The sequence below is a fragment of the Palaemon carinicauda genome, chromosome 1 (assembly GCF_036898095.1).
Source record: "Palaemon carinicauda isolate YSFRI2023 chromosome 1, ASM3689809v2, whole genome shotgun sequence".
Taxonomy (NCBI): domain Eukaryota; kingdom Metazoa; phylum Arthropoda; class Malacostraca; order Decapoda; family Palaemonidae; genus Palaemon; species Palaemon carinicauda.
In genome coordinates, this window is record NC_090725.1 from 303,195,370 (window position 1) to 303,214,171 (window position 18,802).

At 42.3% G+C, this 18,802-nt stretch overlaps 1 protein-coding gene across 4 annotated transcripts in view; it reads left to right on the forward strand.

Moving 5' to 3' along the window:
- Positions 1-18,802, forward strand: part of LOC137658429 (uncharacterized) — a 93,613-nt gene that overhangs the window by 30,518 nt on the left and 44,293 nt on the right. For all 4 annotated transcript variants that reach the window (XM_068393139.1, XM_068393157.1, XM_068393165.1 and 1 more), the window contains exons 9-10: positions 6,394-7,707; positions 8,617-8,813. In XM_068393139.1, coding sequence (XP_068249240.1) covers positions 6,394-7,707; positions 8,617-8,813 — 1,511 coding nt within the window. The remainder of the gene's footprint in view (positions 1-6,393; positions 7,708-8,616; positions 8,814-18,802) is intronic.

The following is an 18,802-nucleotide window of genomic DNA, read 5'->3' on the forward strand; positions in this document are numbered from 1 at the left end:
CTTCAAGTCCCTCCAGCTTAACAAAGTGGTGGAGGTGGACTCTGACAACACCACAGCCCTGGCTTACATCTTCAAGCAGGGAGGGACTCTTTCGTGAAGTTGTTCTAGATCGCAAGGGACCTCCTCATCTGGTCTAAAGATCGAAAGCTCACGCTGGTAACGAGGTTCATTCAGGGCGGTATGAATGTCATGGCAGATCACCTCAGCCGGAAGGGTCAGGTCATCCCCACAGAGTGGACCCTTCACAAGAATGTTTGCAGCAGACTTTGGGCCCTGTGGGGTCAGCCAACCATAGATCTGTTCGCTACCTCGATAACCTAGAGACTCCTATTGTATTGTTCTCCGATTCCAGACCCAGCAGCAGTTCACGTGGATGCTTTTCTGCTGGATTGGTTCCATCTCGACCTGTATGCATTCCCGCCGTTCAAGATTGTCAACAGGGTACTTCAGAAGTTCTCCTCTCGCAAGGGACACGGCTGACGTTGGTTGGCTCCGCTCTGGCCCGCGAGAGAATGGTTCTTAGAGGTACTGCAATGGCTGGTCGACATTCCCAGGACTCTTCCTCTAGGAGTGAACCTTCTACGTCTACCTCACGTAAAGAAGGTACACCCAATCCTCCACGCTCTTCGTCTGACTGCCTTCAGACTTTCGAAAGACTCTCAAGAGCTAGGGGCTTTTCGAAGGAGGCAGCCAGAGCGATTGCCAAAGCAAGGAGAACATCCACTCTCGGAATCTATCAGTCTCAAGGGGAAGTCTTCCGTAGCTGGTACAAGACCAATGCAGTTTCCTCAACCAGTACCACTGTAACCCAGATTGCTGACTTCCTGTTATATCTAAGGAAAGTAAGATCCCTTTCAGCTCCTACGATCAAGGGTTACAGAAGTATGTTGGCAGCGGTTTTCCGCCACAGAGGCTTGGATCTTTCCACCAACAAAGATCTACAGGACCTCCCTAGGTCTTTTGAGACCTCAAAGGAACGTCGGTTGTCCACTCCAGGCTGGAATCTAGACGTGGTTCTAAGGTTCCTTATGTCATCAAGATTTGAACCTCTCCAATCAGCCTCTTTTTAGGACCTCACATTAAAAACTCTTTTCCTCGTGTGCTTGACAACAGCTAAAAGAGTAAGAGAGATCCACGCCTTCAGCAGGATCATTGTTTTCACATCTGAAACGGCTACATGTTCCTTGCAGCTCGGTTTTTGCTAAACGAGCTTCCTTCACGTCCTTGGCCTAAGTCGTTCGAGATCCCAAGCCTGTCCAACTTGGTGGGGAATGAACTGGAGAGAGTACTTTGCCCAGTTAGAGCTCTTAGGTACTATCTAAAAAGGTCTTAACCTTTACGAGGACAATCAGAAGCCTTATAGTGTGCTATCAAGAAACCTTCTTTTCCAAGTTCTAAGAACTCAGTTTCTGACTATTCAGGCTTCTGATTAGAGAAACACATTCTCATCTGAAGGAAGAAGACCTTGCTTTGCTGAAGGTAAGGACACATGAAGTGGGAGCTGTGGCTACTTCTGTGGCCTTCAAACAGAGCCATTCTCTGCAGAGTGTTATGGATGCAACCTATTGGAGAAGCAAGTCAGTGTTCGCATCATTCTATCTCAAAGATGTCCAGTCTCTTTACGAGTACTGCTACACCCTGGGACCATTCGTAGCAACGAATGCAGTAGTAGGCGAGGGCTCAGCCACTACATTCCCATAATCCCATAACCTTTTAACCTTTCTCTTGAATACTTTTTATGGGTTGTACGGTCGGCTAAGAAGCCTTCCACATCCTTGTTGATTTGGCGGGTGGTCAATTCTTTCTTGAGAAGCGCCGAGGTTAAAGGTTGTGATGAGGTCCTTTAGTATGGGTTGCAGCCCTTGATACTTTAGCACCTTTGAGTTGATTCAGCCTTCCAAGAGGAACGCTGCGCTCAGTAAGGAAGACGATCTTATTAAAGGCAGAGTAACGGTTCAAGTCGACTTCCTTACCAGGTACTTATTATTTCATTGTTATTGTGGATAACTGATTATATGAAATACGGGATACTTAGCTATCCTTTAGTCTTGTACACTGGTTTTTCACCCACCCCCCTGGGTGTGAATCAGCTACATGATTATCGGGTAAGTTTAATATTGAAAAATGTTATTTTTATTAGTAAAATAAATTTTTGAATATACTTACCCGATAATCATGATTTAATTGACCCACCCTTCCTCCCCATAGAGAACCAGTGGACCGAGGAAAAAGTGGGGTGGCGTCAACAACAAGTACTGTAGTACCTGGCCACAGGTGGCGCTTGTGAGTACACCCCCTTCTAGTATAGTGATAGCTGGCGTATCCCTCCCGTAGAATTCTGTCGGGCAACGGAGTTGACAGCTACATGATTATCGGGTAAGTATATTCAAAAATTTATTTTACTAATGAAAATAACATTTTTCTGTACTGTCGCTATTACACCTTCCTACCCTATCAGTGTGTGACCTGGATCTGATAGAATGTTATATTATTATTTTTGCCATTTTTATCATCATCAGCAGCAGTGTTCTGACTATTGCTGTTATTTTTGTTTTTATCTAATTGCATTTTTTTCTGTCAACTAAAAATCTTGGATCATTGAAAATTGGTGTGCTCATCCCCTAGGGAATGTCACATGCTTTGGTGCCCCAACTTGATAGCATAAACTGCACCATGGCTCATCGATCTTACACTTTTTATTTATACTGCCAAAGAGATCTCATTGGTCCTGGGATCATGTACAGCATATGCAGTGTTATGTACAGGGGCATACAGTACATGAGTTTGCACGTACATAGACTGAATCACATCTGAGAAAATTTATGCTGTTTGACTTATTGTATAAATAATGTATACAGGAACCTCTAAACATGCATGCATTTTCTCTTCCAAATGATTAACAATTTTTCCTACACTTGGGTGTTTTCTATGTTGGAACATTTAGCCTTTGGGCATGTAGCATTTTGCTTTTCGAGGAAGGGTCGTAGCTTGGCTTGCAATAATAATATGGTCCATAGATTTAAGCCTTTCCTCCTTGGGGCTGATCAGAGCTGTCCTAGGAAATGTATAGACCATGATGTATGTACTGTCTGCCCATCGAATTAAAAATCCATAGGAGAGTTCCTAGAGGAGTGAAACTGTTACTGTAGTAGGAGTGTCAAATTTAAATCTTTTCAAAGGTCAATTATGCACTTGGTTATGGTGTCAAGGGCAGTCAAAGATTTGGTAATTACTTATTGGCAAGACTGAATTACAACTTATTTCGCTGGTCGTGCTGTACCAAAAATATAATAATTGGGTTCATCTTAACTTTAGTTACATTTTCCTTAGTTATAACAATTATAGTAACTCAAGTTGAAAAATCTTGTCCCATTACGGGCCCATAATGTTCATCTTCTGGGATTTGAAAAAGGCCTTCGACAAAGTACCTCGACCTGCCGTGTTGGCTGTCCTCAAAAGATATGGCTGCCCACCCGATTTTGTCAAGCTGGTGCGTGCCCTCCATGACGGAATGGTTGGGAGAGTCTGCCACCAGAACTCTCTTTCAGACCCATTCCTCATCAACGGCGGCCTGAAGCAGGGCTGTGTTCTGGCCCCAACGTGTTTCTCGCTATACACCGCAGCAATGCTCAACGAGATTCCCCCAGACACACCCTCAGTCGACCTACGTTTCCGCATGGATGGAGGCGCTTTCAACCTCGCTAGACTCCGCGCCAGAACCAAGACCACCTTGTGTGCAGTGCGAGAACTGCAGTATGCTGACGACAATGCCACCCCAGGTCAGACGGCAGAGGACCTCGTCCAACATCCACCAGGACTGATGCTCCCCAACTTCAATACCACAGTGAATGACCAACCGTTAGAACAGGTGGACCAGTTCTCCTACCTAGGGAGCATCCTAACATCAGCTCCCACAAGCAAAAAGGACGTGGAGAACAGGATCAGGGCAGCCCACTCCGCCTTTGGCCGACTCAACTGCCGCGTATTTAACAACCACGCACTGAAAATGACCACCAAAATAATGGTGTTCAAGGCAGTAGTCCTCTCCACGCTCCTGTATGCATGTGAAACATGGACGCTATATAAAATCGATCTTAAAAACCTAGAACGCTTCCAACAAATGAAACTGAGGCAGATCTTGAAAATCCCCTGGGAGAGCCACACCACCAACATTGAAGTCTTAGAACGTGCCTCGCTGACCAGCGTGGAGGCCACCATCATCCACCACCGCCTCCGCTGGATAGGACACGTGCATAGGATGGATCCATCTAGGCTCCCAAAGAAAATATTCTACGGAGAACTGACCCAGGGCACCAGACCACGAGGAGCCCCGAAAATGCGCTATAAAGATCAACTAAAGCGCACCCTGGCTAACACTGACATCGATCCTTCCTGTTGGGAAGAAACAGCCAGGGACAGGAAAACCTGGAGGAGTACAGTACACCATGGCACCGTGGACTTTGAGGAGAGGAGGAGACAAAATGAGGAGGCTAGGAGGAGAAGAAGGAGAGAGCGATTAGAACAGCCCCGCCCACCACCTACCCTCCCTTGTGAATACTGTCCGCGACTCTTCCACCACAGACTAGGACTTAACAGCCACATCAGACATAAGCACCCACCCCACAGATAGGAGGCTGATGGCTAACGACCTAACCCAATACTCGGACACGAGTGGGCGCCGACGACGACTATTCCACTAGTCAAGAGTTTGACACCCACGGCATATAGGATGTCCCACCCGAACCTAGATCCAACCCTTAGAGCATGCCCCCAGCAAACCCCAAAAGAGGTTATCCTGATGTCATACAAATCTGTTCTAAACAATTTAGCATAGGCAGTCTCGGAGGTTATAGTTTTCTCGTATATCAGTTTGTTTAATGCTTCATTGATTGGCCAAAAATAGGTCAAGATGACATCAGATAAGACACTACCTGAAACAAATCCAAGCACCAAGCTGTGCAACATGCATATGTGGCACTCCGCTTGTTCGTGACACCTACAAGTGGAAGCCAGATAAAAAAGGGTCACATCTAGGCTCGTGAACAGAAACATAATGATAGGAATCCAGCTTTTCTCTGGAGTTTTCATTTTGGTGACTGTCAGACTTGTTAGTTTTTCTTCTCGCCTATACACACACGATAAAATTCGCTTTGTTATTGGTTGTTCTTGATGGTATGTGAGTCTACTCTGTTATTGCTGTGGTGTTAGCCCTTGGAGACTACACAGCACATTAACTCTGAAAATGTATTTTGATGATGGAAAAAATCACTTTTGAGGAGGTGCTGTTTTGATTCCAAGACCCTCCCTCCCCCCTAGTACCCTCGAGTAGTGAAAGGGGGAAATTTGGTTATCCCTTTGAGCATGAAGGATGGTAGCTTGGCAGAATTAATTGTACAAGTAATAATGGTTCTTGAACTTTTTGTTATTAGGACTGTACCATCATCATGTTTAGTATCTGAGTTGCTTTTGGTAATGGCTTCTTTTAAGCGTTCTAATCTGAAAGAACAAAACAAATCCGCCTGGACCCTACTTTTAGTTATTGCTTTATGATCGTGTTATCAGGAATTGTATGGAAAGCATCAGTAACTGTAATATAAATCTGCTCACTTCTGTTCCTTCTTTTTCTCCAATTGGTTTCTTCTAGTAACCCCCACAGGAAAGAATGGAATCATTTAGTTTTGAGAACAGTGGCTTCCTTACATTGGGAATGCACTCCATAGATGACGTGAGACTTCACTCATCTGCTGGTAACACTACAGTGTGTTAGTTAATACAACATGAGTGTGTGTTTGATGTTTTTATGCATGGAACACAAAATTATTTTGTACAATGTTTAACACATGTTTGCTTTCATTTATTGTATTTGTTTATCTTTATTTGTTAGAGAATTTTGAGAAGTTAAATTGAAGAAATTCAATAGATGTCAAAACAGTCCTGGAGTTTACAGAATATTGTAGTGTATTATTACAAAATATCCAAGTACTTTACTTTAAAAAAATGTTCTAAAACAGACTTTATTTATCACCAATTTATGAATGAATCTTTTGGATCATCTGAAGAAAGAAATGGTCAAGTCCTTGTGTGCGTGAAATACCATTTGCTATCAGTAAATGAATATCCTTAAGTAAATCCCTTGTAAGATTTTCGGTAAAATTCATTACTGTACATATTAGAAAAAAATCCAGTTTTCAGAAATGTAAGATTATATAGCGTAAAAATTTCTACATGAGAATGAGTAATTTAGTTCAACTAATGAGAATGGCAATTATAATAAAGTTGTTTTAAACTAAATAAATATACAATGGCCGCCTTATTCACACTATTGCCTCCTTATTGATAGTTAGACAACTGAGGTTTGGATGATTTACTTAACTGAAGTGTATTCTTTTTCAGTAACTGCCAAAGACAAGCCATATAAATGCAAGGATTGTGGAATGTCATTCGCAATGATGACTTTCTTGGTCAAGCACAGTATGCGTCACATAGGTGAAACTGACCAGGATGCCAGCGTTCGTACTTGTCCTCTCTGTCTCCAGAAGTGGAACAAGGAGGTCTTCTCGTCCCATCTTAAAAGTCGTCACAATGTTAACCTCAGCCTTGTTGAGGAGAGAAGTCCAGGCAGTTTAAAGTGTTACTTGTGTTCGGAGTCATTTCCCGATCAGGAGAACCTCATGATTCATAAGCACAAGCATTTGAAAGATGAGTACGGTGACCCTCCTCAGTGTACAAAGTGTAAAACTACTTTTGTTAATGCCATTTGTTTAGAGGCTCACATGGAAACTCACGAAACTGGAGAATGGACACACAAGTGTAACCTCTGTGATGCATTGTTTCACGATAAAGTTCTACTCACTTCTCATGAAATGGGACACGGTGTACCTCTGGCTCCCGTGAGCACCATCGATCGTTCAAGAAGTCAGCTCCAACATTCTAACTTTAGAACCATAAATGCTGTAGCGAGAAAGACTGTTGCATCTGCTATTGAAAGTCTAAATAGTTCAACTGAAAATGTTGAAGAACCATCTTCGGACAATGAAGTAGCTATGTCAGAGGCAACTATTCTCTCTATAAAATCCAGTATGTTTCTCAAGAAAACACCCGAGCAATCCGTACCAACAGGCACCACATCAAAAACTGCGTCGACAAACACGCCCATCGTTTCAACTGTGGTGGCAACCATGACCTCGCCAACGGTGTCGACTGCTCCAGTCGGTAATGTGATGACTCCGCCCACTGGTCCTGTGAGTTATGTGAAGCTTATTCCTGTTCAGTTGATTCCCACCAATCCCGTGCCTAGCTCACAGTCGGGTTCAACACCGGCGGGCGTTATCACCGGCCCAACCACGGCTTTTCTCTCTGTACCCGTGAATTTCTTCGGTAACGGGGATGCTGCAGGTAATCCCGTATTCAGCCAAATTTTTGACACGTCAGCCAGTCCTTCTAAAGTTACAGGTGATGAAAATGCAAGTAAGAAGAAATCCTTACCAAGTTTAATTCCCATTAGTGATTCCAGCATCACTTTTATCAAGAAAGAAGTGGATCCAAAAGAAGAAAAGGTTCCTGTCCATGATACTAAACTTGAGAAGGAAGGAAACAAAGCCATATTAAGTTCAGACAATGATGTATATGACAAAAGAGATTATGTTCCTGATTCAACCACTACAATTTCAGAAGATGAAGTAGATGAAAATAAGGATCACACTTTGGGTAAGTAACTTTAGTAAAAAAAAGAAAAAAAAATGTTGAGGATGATAACCTAAGTAATTTCCAATTTATTTAAATTTTTTTTGCCATTGGACTTGTATTTTGTTTTGCTTAGTATATTTTCTCATTTACTGCTATCACAGGTTTTGAATCTTAGCTACCTATTCTTTAGCTTATTAAATTTCACTTTGTTTAAAGGCACGATGCATCCAGTTTAGCACTGCATAAAAGTGATTTACCAGGATATATTATTTTTATAATGGTATCAAAAGTTCAATAGGATAGTCTGATCAGCAACTGGTTAAGACAGTTTTACTGTGTTACAAATATTCTCATCAATATAAGTAACAGACAAATGTTATTTAATTACTAATTACTGTATTTGTTTATCATCTTATAAAATGTATTTAAACATTGATTTCACTTTCGGGATTGTATTATCGTCTGTCACATTGAATGGGAATTGTTGTGGCTTAATGTTCCTTGTAGTAGCAATTATACATAATAAATAAGAGGTTTTCCATTTTAGAGTCAGTGCCCATTTCTAATTTCATGTTTTGGGGCACTTGTACTTTGTAAATTTGTATTAACTAATACGCTATCGGATGGTAAACTAATGCCTTCATTATCATTGTAAAACTTTTGTCTCTACCAATACCCTACTGAACTAAGCAGTAAATTATAACATAAATATAATTATTGTGTAAAATATACAGTATAAATTAACTATGTAGTCTTGTGCAATTTGAAATTATTGTTATACTGAACTGTATGATGTAGAAAGCATTAACCATGTTATTTCTATTGAGTAATCATGGTAATTTGGAAAATACTGCACTACAGAACAGTGTTGTAAAACTTTGTTGCATTCAATTCATAGTTAATTAATACATCTCTTTTTCTGCAAAATAGGACGCATCGCCAGTATCACCATCTCCCCATCTCACGATACTAAAGCTCCAAATGACGACCATGATACGGGGAAAATAACTTCAGCAGAAATGAGTGTGCAAGAAAGAAAAGTTTCAAGTGAAGAGGAAAGTTTTGAAGCTGACGATAAGCTTGTACCTGAAGGAAAGACCTCTTCTGAATTGCATTCATCTCTGCAGGTAATTTTCTGGTTAAATGTATTTATGAAAATATAGATGTAAATTTGTAGTTATTTATAATTTACTGTAACATTCAGTCCTGACAGATTTCATTCCCATTTTATCCCTTTTACCCCCAAGGGACGTACTGGTACGTTTCACAGAACTCATCCCTTTACCCCCATGGACGTACTGGTACGTCCTTGCAAAAAACTACAATTTACATTTTTTAGCATATTTTTGATAACTTTATGAGAAACTTCAGGCATTTTTCAAAAGAATGAGACCAACCTGACCTCTCTATGCTGTTAGAGCAATTTAAAAAAAATATATTACAAAATGTGCTTGGAAAAGAAAATGCCTGGGGGTTAAGGGTTGGAAAGTTCCAAATAGCTTGGGGGTAAAAGGGTTAAACATGGTGCCGCACACTGCAATACACACAGTATTTACACTTTATGTACACTATTGTATTGTAATAAAAAGTGATGTCATGAAAAAATGTCTTAAACGAAATTAAATGAAAGACTTATCCAACATTCATTGTTCTATACATTCTATAAGTGCAACTAGATCACAAACTTAGAATTAATGGAATGTGGATTTTTATGGCAAGTTTTGTTTTCATGTCTTATATCTCAACACTTACTACTGCACTAAATTGACCAATAGAGGTCATCGCCTTGAAGCATAATTTTTAATTTGTCCCTATTAGATGTTGGAATTATTTATAATTATTTGAAATAAATTACTGCCAGGTTACTGCTTATGACTACAAAAACGCGAGTTTAGGTTATATGAAAGAAAAAATATTTTACATACATTCTCCTAAGGGGATGTCCAATGTAGCAGTCCCAACCCAGGGGAGCAACTCATGAATAGAGCTCCCACTGCTCCAGCCCCAACTTAGATTTTACATCATGGGAGATTCATAGAAATAAAACTAGTTAAATCAGGCAAAATCAATCTACTTTTATTTTGTAAAAGTATATCTTATAGTCATAAAAGCTTTCAAATAAGCTGGCAAGGCAGAAAAAAGGGTCCTGATAACTGATGTTCTATTATACTGTACGGCATACACAATTGTAGGTACTTGATACTTATGTATTTTGTTTTTAAAGTTTTAAGGAAGCACAGTTTAACATATTAACGAATTAACATATCCACATGCGATAGGCACCCACGCTTCTGTCTCCACCAAAATTTGAACTAGGAAGTGGTTGCTAATGACCTTGCAGACAGTAGAATTATAACCCCCTTCCTCATCCTTACCTCACAGGGCTAGTAAGATTTTTTGTGTGAAAGATATCGGTTGTGACCGCATTTGGTTTTTGAGGTCCCAGATAGTCATCAACAATCTGCTAAGCTACAGTAACCCAAGGTTATTGTGATGTTGCTAGGTAAAGTTTTATATGTTTTAAGCATTTTGTGTAAAATTGGTTTTCTAGAAATCTATTATCCACTGCAGTGGTTTATAAACTTTATATTTTATTATTTATTATTATTATTATTATTATTATTATTTTACATACATATACCAAGGCACTTCCCCCAATTTTGCGGGTAGCCGACATCAACAAATGAAACAAAAACAAAAAGGGGACCTCTACTCTCTACGTTCCTCCCAGCCTGACAAGGGAGCTGGTGCTGCTAGGGTGCCACAGCCCACCCTCCCCCGTTATTATTATTATTATTATTATTATTATTATTATTATTATTATTATTACAAGCAAGGCTACAAACATAATTGAAAAAGAAGGATGCTATAAGGCCAAGGGCTCCTACAGGGAAAAATAGCCCAGTGAGGAAAGAAAACAAGGAAATAAATAAACTACAAGAGAAGTAATGAACAATCAAAATAAAATATTCTAAGAACAGCACCAACATTAAATTGGATCTTTCATATATAAACTATAAAAATATAAAAAGAAAAAACAATAGGAAGAACAAGATAGAATAGCATACCCGAGTGTACCCTCAACTAGAGACCTTTAATCTAAGACAGTGGAAGACCATAGTACAGAGGCTAGGGATTCTATACATTTTATGCTTGCCCATGCTTTTCACGATAAGGGTAGGATGTACGGGGTTGCCTGGTATATTCCTATTGTATTTATTAACCCCATATCCACACTTCATGTGATTATTCCGGCACTAACAAACCTTACATTATTTATATGTGGATGTATTCTTTAGGCGTAGCTGGAAGGTATCCAATTAAAACTGTGGTGCGAGGTGGTAACCCTACCCAGACGCTGGGTAGGGGGTGGCTGGGAGTACCCAGCCACCTCTAAATATATACTCACAGATCAGTGATCTAGTCACTTTTTCTCTTTGGCTGGTAGAGAGCAGTTGTCTCCTCTCTCTCCTCCCTATGAACCTTTACGTCATGCATCAGACCATAATGTCACTCTGAAGACGGCGTTCCTACTCACTTTAGCGTCAACAAAGAGAGCAAGTGAACTACATGGTCTTTCATACGACGTCTCCCATCCAAGGGGATGGGGGGAAGTGACACTCGGCTTCGTCCCTGAGTTCATTGCTTAGACCTGAAATCTGGTGTTGCTGGACCCCAGATTCGAACCCTTTCAGAGTAAGAGTCTACAATCTGTAACCAAAGACACAGAACAATTGTTACTATGCCCTGTGAGGTGTTTGAGATATCTTAAACACACAGCAGCAACTTGACCCCGTCTAACATCAATGTTTGGGTAGAGTCAAAAGGATTACAAAAATTACGGTTTCCTCTTGGATTCGCAAGGTCATTGACTGTGCCCTGAATCCAGATCATCATCCAGCTCGAAGACCTAGGGCTCATGATCTTAGGGGCATCGGTATGCCCCTGGTAGTTAAACGTAACTTCTCGGTGTTACAAGTTTTACAAGAATGTGTGTGGAAGCGTCAAACGACTTTTACTGCCCACTATCTGCAAGATGTGACCCACAGGAGACTCAATATGTTTTCTATCGGTCCTGTTGTGGCTGCACAACAGGTGTTTTAAAATACCTCATGCTCCTTGTTGGACAAGTAGCCTTTGGTTGAAGGCATTGGTTACCCAGGTTAAGTCTGGAATGAATGAGAATATGTCTGGGTTTTTCTTTCTTAATTTCTCCCTTCTTATAGAGTGCAGTGCCATGGGTCCCTCAATTACAGTCTAATAATACTGTACTAGGCAAAACTTGGTTCACTGACTATGCCAGTTGTCGGACTTTCCCACCCACCTAAGGATGAGTCATCCGCATATAAATAACGTAAGGGTATCTAAATGTATTCCCAACTAACACAAACCTGGAGTTATTTATATAAATTGTTCCGCCATCACCTGTCCCCCTAGAAGTTCTGCCTGCAATAGAAAAAGTGACCATCACCGATCGGTGAGTATATATAGAGGTGGCTAGGTACTCCCGGCCACCCTTTACCCAGCATCCAGGTAGGGTTGCCACCTCACTCCACAATTTTAAATGGCTGCCTTCCAGCTATGCCAAAAGGATACATCCACATATAGCTCTTGGTATGTATTAGTAAGGAAAAATATAAATTATCTTCGAATTTGTCATGTTTGCACAGTAGGACCTTTTAGTGCAATTAATAGAAAAATTAAGTTTTTTTGTAGAAGGATATTTATAAATATAGTTTAATTGGAAAGAGAAGGCAGTGAAGAATATAGTATGTTAAATATGTCAGTAGAGATTAGCAAGTTGGAGAGAAAAGGGTAAAATGTACAGTAGTTGGAAATGTAATTTAAAAATTAATTATATGAGAAGGAAGTTAGAAAAATTGTAAGCTTGGGCTAATGTTATGATAGTAGAAGGAGTAGAAGACAAGTACGTAAAATGCTGTTTTATTGTCTCATAAGGACAGCAGGGAGTGTTTGTTGTTAAGAGGGAATAAAATGCAGTCGTTTGTGGAATGATGAAATGAAATATAAAAATCACATTTTCAATATTAAACTTACCCGATAATCATGTAGCTGTCAACTCCGTTGCCCGACAGAATTCTATGGAGGGATACGCCAGCTATCACAATACTAGAAGGGGGTGTATTTACCAGCGCCACCTGTGGCCAGGTACTCAAGTACTTCTTGTTGACACCTCCTCAATTATTCCTCTGTCGTGCTTCCGGCAAGACGTTCTGGGATACGCTTATGTTCTTGGAGTATTTTCACGACTTTGGTGAAGTATTTCTCTTTGATTTCGGCTGTCGCTTTACTGGAAACTTCTATATTAGCTTAGTTAGCTTTTGGAATTAATTTGATTAATTATGGTGACGAAGAGAGTATGAACTCTCGTTCACCTTTCAATGGCCGACCCATCCCTTAGACGGAAGTGTTGGTGTCTAAGAGAGTATAGACTCTCTTTCTTAATTTTGCTTAACAAAAGTTATAGATTTATTTTATATCTCTCCGCCTCTTATAGGCCTCTTCGATTAACTTCCTTTTATTATAAACTTATTAAAATTAATTTTTATATTTGTTTATATTCGACCTTCCTAATAGTAGGCGGTCTTTTCTTGGTACCGAAGTTAATTAACATTGAGCCCGTCATTTCGGTTTTACCTGTTAACATATTATGCTATTTCCGCCACAGAGTTTGAAAGAATTTCTTTGATAGTCTCGTACTGTTTTCAAAGTTGAACTAACGTTTTGTTTTGTCTCTGCAGTTGTTGACGTTCAGAACGTTCAACTTGCACTCTATCGTTACGATAGAGAAAGAATGTTCACGGTTTCACGTTGCAGTAAGAATAACCGTGTCTAGCGTTTTGTTCATTCTTTCTTAACTTAATGGTTTGATCCTAATAAAGGAACTTTTCATTTTGGGAAATATTTCAGTTTTTTCCTTTAACAATAATATGTTTTAACGATATATATGATTGGGCTCTTCTCTCAGGTTCTAAGTCAAGAGAGAGAGAGAGAGAGAGAGATAGAGACGGAGGGAGAAAGAGGAGGATAAACGTTTCATTCAAGCCTGCCAGGCGTACGAGTAACGTCGTTATCGTTTTTGCTCTTCTCCCTAGTCTCTTTAGGGGAAGAAACTAAACGTTTCTAGAGTGATCTAGTGTTTAGTCTCTTTCCAGCCACTGAATTATCTTTCATTAGATTTTTCTGTTACATTGTAATTCTGTTTTCGCAATTACTAACTTTTGAGAAAGGATAGAATTGCGTGTTTCAGGTACAAACCACTTAAAGTTTCGAGTTCAGTGAAATAAGTGCAAACAGAAATCAAAGTGATAAGTGATTAGCGCAAAGTATGTCAGTGTTGTGCGTGAGGGTACTTCTGTGCGCGCCAGTCGTCCTCCCAGTCCGGGACCTCTTGCAAGCTCCCAAGCCCAGGGGAGAAGCAATGTCGAAGGGCATAAGGGTTCAGCAGGCCTTGATCGGCGCACAGAAGTATCCTCGGTGGTTGTGGGCGTGTCTTACCGAGACCGTCACTCCCACCCGCAGACGATTGAGCCCTTATTTTGCTCGTCTGCAGAAGAGATTTAGGGGAGAAAATAAAGGCAGAGTAACGCTGGTCTCAGGTCTCAAGACCTCTTAAACGTAAAGTCCAGACCTATGCCAGACGTACGAAGTTAAAGTTCAACAACCCGGATGCAGTCATTGGGTTAGCTCTGACTCTCCTCAGTCATCAGTTGAATGCACTCCGCCTAAGAGGAGTAAGGTTCTGCCGCAACAGATCTCTGCTGTTAAGGCTTTACCTCAGCAGACCTTAGTGTCTGCCGACCCCAAGTTGACTCTACTGCAGTCCATGCAGTCACAACTTTCGGTCTTGATGCGTGAGTGTCGAGCTGAGAGTGTTGCGCCACCGCCTCCGCCTACACTCCCTCCGCCTACGCTCGCTCCGCCTGATCGCAGTACCATCTGCCAGGCGTACGATGTTGAGCCACGTGCTGAGTTTGCTGTTCCCAGTGGTGTTCAGCCTCCGCCTTCCTTAAGGCAACCTTTACAATGGGATCAGGAGGATTATACCTCTCTTCCTCCGCCTCCACTTGCTGCTCCACCAGTGATGCAACACTCGGTTGAGGTACAACAACCTCTCCCGTCCATGAGTCAGTCTCCTCAGCTCTCGCTGCAGCGAGCTCAACCCTCCACAAGGCAAGCACCACAACACCTTAGCCTTGCGCCTCAGGAGCCTCAGCTTGCGAGACATTTACCTTGTTCTGCGCAGCCTCTTCCTCATCGCGCTCCGCTCACACCACAGGAACTGGAACTTGCTACTCCGCTTCCGCCAACCGCTCAGCAAGCGCAATCCTTGGGTTCAACCACTCATGCTAGGAGTCAGCCTCCTCCACCCATGCGCCTTCCTTCTGCTTGTCTTTTATTCAGCCTTTGCAGACTGAGCCTCAGGTGTTCCCTCAACAGAGTCTTGAAGAGGAAACCACAACTATTGTTGTTCCAGCTCGTTCTGACTCTGCTGTTCAGCATACCTTACCTCCATTTTCAAACCATATGATAATGGAGGTTATTTGTATTACTTATAAAATTATATTTGTATTCCTTGCAATATATTTTTAACAAGATCGCAAAATATGGCAAAAATATGAATCATGAGTTATGAATGTAAGGTAAATATTATGTTGATTTTAAAACCCCATGCAAGCATGCATAAAGCACTCTAGCACTGGTCATGGAATTTCTGAGAAAGGTTAAACGCCATGCACACGCTCTGCTTTCCTTACAGCAGGCTCTGCTTACAGCAGGCTCTGCTTACTACATGCTCTGCATACAGCATGCTCTGCATACAGCATGCTCTGCATACAACATGCTCTGCATACAGCATGCTCTGCATTCAGCATGCTTTGCATACAACATGCTCTGCATACAGCATGCTCTGCATTCAGCATGCTCTGCATACAACATGCTCTACATACAGCATGCTCTGCATTCAGCATACTCTGCATACATCATGCTCTGCATACCTTACCGCATGCTTCTCAGTCACACATCTTTGGTTGTTGCCAACTCACTAGACTGTCAAGCAGTTTCATAACGTTGCCTTCTAGTCTGCTGCTTTTGCACCAGTGAACCCTCACTGAGAGAACTTAGCTTTTCTAGGATATGGTCCCTGTAGATGAGAAAGTTCTTTTCTCCCTCCTTCTGATATTCCCTTGAGGACTCTGTCATTTGGAGGGAGCCTTTAGCTGCATAACCTCTTATGGACTTTTATTTAAGCATAACATGCTTCCAGGGAAGGTAATGGTTCCACTTCAGTCGCTAATCCCGTCTGTTACCACACCTGCTCCCATAGACCTTGAGCTGTGTTGCATGACATGCAGTCCAAGCTTAGTCCTTGTTAGAGGATTTTTTGTTTATGGAGTCAATGTGTCACGGGGAAGACGTTCAACAACCAACAGAAGTGACTTGTTGTGACGCAGTGCGGCAACCTCAGCAACCCGATAAGGAGTTGTCTGTACGACCCAGACAGTCTAGACAGATTCGGGTTGTCACTGTACTTCCTCGCTTGCCCATGATTGACAGTTCACAGACTGTGCAGCAGTATCATGATCTTGTGTCCGGCTCCGTCAGACGACTGGCTTTTAAGAGCTCCCACAAGTCGTCGCTGTCTGGAGATTTTCAAATGGACTATGGATCTGACCAAGGAACTGGGCCTCCTGGTCAATTTTGAGGAGTCTCAGCTCGTTCCATCCCAAACCATTGTCTCCTTGGGTATGGATCTTCAGAGTCGAGCTTTTCGGACTTTTCCGTCGGCCCCAAGGATCTTCCAAGCCCTAGAATGCATCCAGAGCATGCTGAGAAGGAACCGATGCTCAGTCAGGTAGTGGATGAGTCTAACAGGGACACTTTCATCGCTGGCCCTGTTCATCGTGTTAGGGAGACTCCACCTCCCCCCCCTTCAGTATCATCTAGCTGCTCACTGGATAAAGGACATGACGCTAGAGACGGTCTCAGTTCCTGTTTCCGAAGAGAGGAGGTCTTCTCTCGCGTGGTGTAAGAACAGCTTTCTTCTCAAGGAAGTCTACCTTTGGCTGTTCAGAAACACGACCGCCGTCTCCTCTCGGACGCATCAGACACGGGCTGGGGTGCGACTTTGGACGGACAAGAATGCTCGGGAACATGGAATCAGGAGCAAAGGACACTTCACATCATTTGCAAGAAGTTGTTGGCGGTTATTCTGGCCTTGATAAACTTCAAGTCCCTCCAGCTTAACAAAGTGGTGGAGGTGGACTCTGACAACACCACAGCCCTGGCTTACATCTTCAAGCAGGGAGGGACTCTTTCGTGGAAGTTGTTCTAGATCGCAAGGGACCTACTCATCTGGTCTTAAGATCGAAAGCTAACTGGTAACGAGGTTCATTCAGGGCGGTATGAATGTCATGGCAGATCACCTCAGACGGAAGGGTCAGGTCATCCCCACAGAGTGGACCCTTCTCAAGAATGTTTGCAACAGACTTTGGGCCCTGTGGGGTCAGCCAACCATAGATCTGTTCTCTACCTCGATAACCTAGAGACTCCTGTTGTATTGTTCTCCGATTCCAGACCCAGCAGCAGTTCACGTGGATGCTTTTCTGCTGGATTGGTTCCATCTCGACCTGTATGCATTCCCGCCGTTCAAGATTGTCAACAGGGTACTTCAGAAGTTCTCCTCTCACAAAGGGACACGGCTGACGTTGGTTGGCTCCGCTCTGGTCCGCGAGAGAATGGTTCTTAGAGGTACTGCAATGGCTGGTCGACATTCCCAGGACTCTTCCTCTAGGAGTGAACCTTCTAAGTCTACCTCACGTAAAGAAGGTACACCCAATCCTCCACGCTCTTCGTCTGACTGCCTTCAGACTTTCGAAAGACTCTCAAGAGCTAGGGGCTTTTCGAAGGAGGCAGCCAGAGCGATTGCCAAAGCAAGGAGAACATCCACTCTCAGAATCTATCAGTCTCAAGGGGAAGTCTTCCGTAGCTGGTACAAGACCAATGCAGTTTCCTCAACCAGTACCACTGTAACCCAGATTGCTGACTTCCTGTTATATCTAAGGAAGGTAAGATCCCTTTCAGCTCCTACGATCAAGGGTTACAGAAGTATGTTGGCAGCGGTTTTCCGCCACAGAGGCTTGGATCTTTCCACCAACAAAGATCTACAGGACCTCCCTAGGTCTTTTGAGACCTCAAAGGAACGTCGGTTGTCCACTCCAGGCTGGAATCTAGACGTGGTCCTAAGGTTCCTTATGTCATCAAGATTTGAACCTCTCCAATCAGCCTCTTTTTAGGACCTCACATTAAAAACTCTTTTCCTCGTGTGCTTGACAACAGCTAAAAGAGTAAGTGAGATCCACGCCTTCAGCAGGATCATTGTTTTCACATCTGAAACGGCTACATGTTCCTTGCAGCTCGGTTTTTGCTAAACGAGCTTCCTTCACGTCCTTGGCCTAAGTCGTTCGAGATCCCAAGCCTTTCCAACTTGGTGGGGAATGATCTGAAGAGAGTACTTTGCCCAGTTAGAGCTCTTAGGTACTATCTAAAAAGGTCTTAACCTTTACAAGGACAATCAGAAGCCTTATAGTGTGCTATCAAGAAACCTTCTTTTCCAAGTTCTAAGAACTCAGTTTCTTACTATTCAGGCTTCTGATTAGAGAAACACATTCTCATCTGAAGGAAGAAGACCTTGCTTGGCTGAAGGTAAGGACACATGAAGTGGGAGCTGTGGCTATTTCAGTGGCCTTCAAACAGAACCATTCTCTGCAGAGTGTTATGGATGCAACCTATTGGAGAAGCAAGTCAGTGTTCGCATCATTCTATCTCAAAGATGTCCAGTCTCTTTACGAGTACTGCTACACCCTGGGACCATTCGTAGCAACGAATGCAGTAGTAGGCGAGGGCTCAGCCACTACATTCCCATAATCCCATAACCTTTTAACCTTTCTCTTGAATACTTTTTATGGGTTGTACGGTCGGCTAAGAAGCCTTCCACATCCTTGTTGATTTGGCGGGTGGTCAATTCTTTCTTGAGAAGCGCCGAGGTTAAAGGTTGTGATGAGGTCCTTTAGTATGGGTTGCAGCCCTGTATACT